General features: G+C 46.5%; 1 protein-coding gene across 1 annotated transcript in view; it reads left to right on the top strand.

Moving 5' to 3' along the window:
- The window catches only part of LOC122550361 (protein scribble homolog), a 114,912-nt gene that overhangs the window by 80,742 nt on the left and 28,664 nt on the right, over positions 1-5,506 (top strand). Inside the window, exon 21 of the mRNA XM_043691091.1 lies at positions 2,913-3,032. Coding sequence (XP_043547026.1) covers positions 2,913-3,032 — 120 coding nt within the window. The remainder of the gene's footprint in view (positions 1-2,912; positions 3,033-5,506) is intronic.

Here is a 5,506-nt window from a genome sequence, read left to right as displayed (position 1 = left end):
CTTTTTCCATGTATGGAGTCAGCTATTACAAGGGGTCATAGCTTTAAATTAAGGGGTGGTAGGTAAAGGGCAGATGTTAGGGGTAGGTTCTTTACTCAGCGATTCGTGAGTTCATGGAATGCCCTGTCAGTAGCAGTGGTGGACTCTCCCTCTTTATGGGCATTTAAGCGGGCATTGGATAGGCATATGGAGGATAGTGGGCTAGTGTAGGTTAGGTGGGCTTGGATTGGCGCAACATCGAGGGCCGAAGGGCCTGTACTGCGCTGTATTCTTCTATGTTCTATGTTCTAAACTATCTTAGATACTTTCCAGAAGCGCACGATTTGTTCTGAAATATAGCAGTCTGCTTATCCTAATCAATATGCAAGGTAAAATCCCGATGGCAACCACTCATCTCAGTTGATTGAAGAGGGAAGGGATGTAGCTGTCATATCCATGGACTTTAGTAAGACATTTGATAAAGGTTCCCCATGGTAGGCTGATGAAGGTGAAGTCGCATGGGGTCCAGGGTGTGCTAGCGAGATGGATAGAGAACTGGCTGGGCAGCAGGAGACAGAGAGTAGGAGTGGAAGGGACCTTCTCCAAATGGAGACCTGTGACCAGTGATGTCCCACAGGGATCCGTGCTGGGACCCCTATTGTTTGTGATAGACATAAATGACCTGGAGGAAGGTGTAGGTTGCCTCATTAGAAAGTTTACAGATAACACTAAGATTGGTGGAGTAGCAGATAGTGAAGGGGACTATCAGAGAATACAGCAGAATATAGATAGATTGGAGAGATGGGCAGGGAAATGGCAGATGGAGTTAAATCTGGGCAAATACGGAAGGTTATGTCAGAATACAACAGGATCTTGATCAGAGGGGCTGATGGGCGGAGGACAGGCAGATGGAGTTTAATTTAGAAAAGTTTGAGGTGCTGCATTTTGGAAAGGCAAGTCTGGGCAGCACAGTGGCTCGGTGGTTAGCACTGCTGCCTCTCAGCACCAGGGACCCAGGTTCGATTCCCACCTCAGGTGACTGTCTGCGTGGAGTTGGCACATTCTCCCAGTGTCTGTGTAGGTTTCCTCTTAGTGTTCCGGTTTCCCCTCTCAGTCCAAAGATGTGCAAGTTAGGTGGATTGGCCATATTATTGGCTAACTTACCCATAGTGTTCAGGGATGAGTCTGGGTGGAATACGCTTCAGAAGGTTAGAGTGTCCCAGTCGCTTTAGCAATGTTAAAATCCCATCAGACATAGGAGCAGAAACTTGGCCATTCAGCTCATTGAGCCTATTCCACCGTTCAGTCATGGCTGATAGGTTTTCCATCCCCATTTTCGTGCTTTTCCCTGTAACCCTTGATCCCGTTGGCAATCAAGAACCTATCTATCTCAATATTAAATATACTCAGTGACATGGCCTCCACAGCCTTCTGTGGCAATGAATTCCACAGATTCACCACTCTCTGGCTGAAGACGTTTCTTCTTATCTCTGCTCTAACCCTTTACTGTTAGGCTATGCCCTTGGGTCCTAGTCTCTCCTACCAATGGAAACATCTTCCCAATGTCCACACTGTCCAGGCTGTTCAGTATTCTGAAAGTTTCAATCAGGTTCCTCCTCATCCTTCTAACCTCCATTGAGTATAGTCCAGGAATCCTCAAACATTCCTCATGTTAGGCCTTTCATTCCTGGGATCATTCTCGTGACCCTCCTCTGGATCCACCCCGGGGCCAGTACATTCTGCCTGAGATATGGGGCCCAAAATTGTTCACAATACTCTGAATGTGGTCTGACCAGAGTCCTCAATACTCCACATTGTTCTGACTCTATTATTCTTGCAGCTATCTGCAATCTCCTTACACACTTGTTCCTCAATTTCCCGCTGACTATTGGGGTCCTATAGTACAATCCCATTAAAGTGATCACCCCCTTCTTTCTCAGTTCCCCCCCACATACACTCAGTGGATGATTCTCCAGGAAGATCCTCCCTCGGTAGTGCTGTGATGTTCTCCCTGATCAAAAGCTCCGTTCTCCCTCACCCCCTCTGGAACAATGAGCTGCCAGTCCTGTCCCTCCCTCAGCCATGTTTCTGTAATGACTATAATATCCCAGTCCCATGTACTCATCCATGTCCTGAGTTCATCTGGCACACCTGTCAGGCCTGTTGTGTTGAAATAACTGCAGTTTGATTTATTAGTCTCCCCTTGTTCCCTGACTGTACTCTTGCCTGATTAACTTGCCATTTTTAAATGTCTTTAATAGCCTCAACTTCCTCTTTTGTCTCATTGCTGTTTAGGGTCCCATGCCAATGCCAGACTAGTTTAAACCCTCCCAACAGCCTTTAGCAAACCTTCCTGCCAGGATATTGGTCCCCCTCTAGACCTTACAACTGAGTAAATTTCTTTGCCAGTCCTGAATTCCTTGCAGCCATGTTTCAAAGTTGCAGCACTCCAGGCTGAAGTTCCAACACCAATTCATCCAGTTTGCTCCACCGGCTTTATTCATTTTAGGAAGAATATTGGGATGGTTGATGAATGATGATTGGCCACTGACGTGCATACCATGAACATCTTCCTTTCTAATAGAAAACACAGAAATTGCTGTTTTGGTAGGTTTGGTTTGGCAGCACCAGTGGAGAAATCAGAGTGAATGTTTCAGGTCCAGTGACCCTCCGCAGATCCTTCCTTTCTACTCTTTGACAGACATCTTATTTTTTTCACTTCAGATCACTGCTTCACATCTTTCACTTTCCCCACTTCAGTGCCTGAATTAGCTTTAACAGTCGGAGGGTCAGTGCAGAGGGAGTGGGCACTGTCGGAGGGTCAGTGCAGAGGGAGTGGGCACTGTCGGAGGGTCAGTGCCGAGGGAGCGCCGCACCGTCAGCTGCGTGTTAGATTTTACTTTAGGTTGTAAATCACTCTGTACCTTTTTCAGGCATCTCCAGGGATCATTGTTAACCCTTTTGCTGCTGGAATGGGCAGAAAGAACAGTATGGAGAGCATCTCTTCCATTGACCGTGACATGAGCCCTGAAGAACTGGATATTTTGCAGAAGGTACAGTGCATCTCCGATGGACAACATGGTGCTGGGGTGTGATAGATTAGCACAGGTAGAGGCTTTGCTGACTGACAGACAATACAGGCAAGATGACTGGCTCGTTTTCTGGGTGACGAGCTGTTATGAGTGGAGTACCACAGAAGTGGACACAGAGGAACCATGGACATATCCTTGCTGTTTGCAAAGAACAGGGCACTGTGTATTAATGTACGTGGCTTCTAGTGCAGTCCAGTATTCTGTTATGCTGACTGACTGTCAGTCTTAAATTGGTTGTCAGCATAATTCTTTGGATTTATTTAACAGCTACTGTCAAATAGTGGAATCACACCTAATGTTAGACACTGTGCCAGTGTAGGCTTGGTGTGTTTGGTCAGTACTTTGCAGCAAACTAAAAACACAGCAGTTCAGGCAGCATCCGAGGAGCAGGAAAATCGATGTTTCAGGCAAAAGCCCTTCATCAGGAATAGAGGCAGGGAGCCTGAAGGGTGGAGAGATAAATGGGAGGGGGGTGGGGGGTGGGGAGAAAGTAGCATAGAGTACAATAGGTGGATGGGGGTGGGGTTAAAGGTGATAGGTCAGAGAGGAGAGGGTGGAGTGGATAGGTGGGAAGGGAGATTGGCAGGTAGGACAGGTCATGAGGATGGTGCTGAGCTGGAAGATGGAACCTTCTCCCCACTTATCTCTCCTCGCTTCAGGCTCCCTGCCTCTATTCCTGATTACGGGTTTTTGCCCGAAACGTTGATTTTCCTGCTCCTCGGATGCTGCCTGAACTGCTGTGCTTTTCCAGCCCCACTCTAACTAGACTCTGGGTTTCCAGCATCTGCAGTCCTGGTTTTTACCCACTTTGCCGCAAACACCTAAAGGACATGCTGTTTGATTTGTGGCCTTTGGGGTGCATCTCACTGGCACTGATATTCATGTACCACACTACCCATTTGGTACTTGGCAGAACGTTTTGTATTGACAGCTGTTCACGGTGAGCACCACTCGGGTCAGTCACGTATAGTGACAGCATGGAGCCTGCAGCTTTAAAAACTTCTTGCTCCTTTGGTCTTCCTTGGTCACCTGAGCTAGACTGCGCTGTTCTGAACCAAAATTGAGGGGCATGGGTAGGATAAATAGACAAAGTCTTTTCCCTGGGATCGGGGAGTCCAGAACTAGAGGGCATAGGTTTAGGGTGAAAGGGGAAAGATATAAAAGAGATCGAAGGGGCAACATTTTCACACAGAGGGTGGTGCGTGTATGGAATGAGCTGCCAGAGGAAGTGGTGAAGGCTGGTACAATTGCAACATTTAAGAGGCATTTGGATGGGTATATGAATAGGAAGGGTTTGGAGGGATATGGGCCGGGCGCTGGCAGGTGGGACTAGATTGGGTTGGGATATCTGGTCGGCATGGACGGGTTGGACCGAAGGGTCTGTTTCCGTGCTGTACATCTCTATGACATGACAACCTTGAGCCCATTATGAGTTGCATGATGTGCAGTAAGAAATAATCTAATCAGTATTTCACAGCATTAGCCAAGGTGACACTGGAGTGTGTTTGTGTACATTAGCATATAGTGTGCCATGATTTGCAAACCGAGAGAATTTGCACGTGCTGCTCCGGTGACTGCCGTTTGCTGTTTCATTGCGAAAGAAATACCTTGGCTGATCAGTTGACCTGTTTGATTAAAATTTAAAAACAGCAAATGAGACCCCACTGTTTAAACAGGGAGGTAGACAAAGATGGGGAATTATACACTGGTTAACTTAACCTCTGTCGTGGGGAATTGCTTGAGTCTATTATTAAGAAAGAAATACCAGGGCATCTCAATAGAAACTGTCCCATTGGGAAGATGCAGCATGGGTTCGTGAAGGGCAGGTCATGTTTCACTAACCTACTGGGATTCTATGAAGACATTATAAACATGGTGGACAATAGGGACCCAGTAGATGTGGTGTACCTAGATTTCTAAAAGGCCTTCGACAAGGTGCCATATAAGAAGCTGCTGCATAAGATACAGATGCATGGCATTATGGATAAAGTATGGGCATGGTTAGAGGATTGGTTGACTGACAGGAAGCAAAGAGTGGGGATAAATGAGTACTATCCTGGCTGGCAATCAGTGACTAGTGATGTGCTTCAGGGATCAGTGTTGGGACTGCAAGTATTCACAATTTATATCGTTGTTTTTGAGATGGGGACCACATGTAGGATGTCAAAGTTTGCAGAAATACTATATCTTTTTGATATATACTATATTTTTTGAAGAAGTAACAAAGAAGATTGATGAGGGCAGAGCAGTAGATGTGATCTATATGGAATTCAGTAAGGCGTTCGACAAGTTTCCCCATGGGAGACTGATTAGCAAGGCTAGATCTCATGTAATATAGGGAGAACTAGCCATTTGGATACAGAACTGGCTCAAAGGTAGAAGACAGAGGGTGGTGGTGGAGGATTGTTTTTCAGACTGGAGGCCTGTGACCAGTG

This window comes from Chiloscyllium plagiosum, chromosome 5 (assembly GCF_004010195.1).
Source record: "Chiloscyllium plagiosum isolate BGI_BamShark_2017 chromosome 5, ASM401019v2, whole genome shotgun sequence".
Lineage (NCBI taxonomy): Eukaryota > Metazoa > Chordata > Chondrichthyes > Orectolobiformes > Hemiscylliidae > Chiloscyllium > Chiloscyllium plagiosum.
This window is presented reverse-complemented; position numbering and strand designations above follow the sequence as displayed.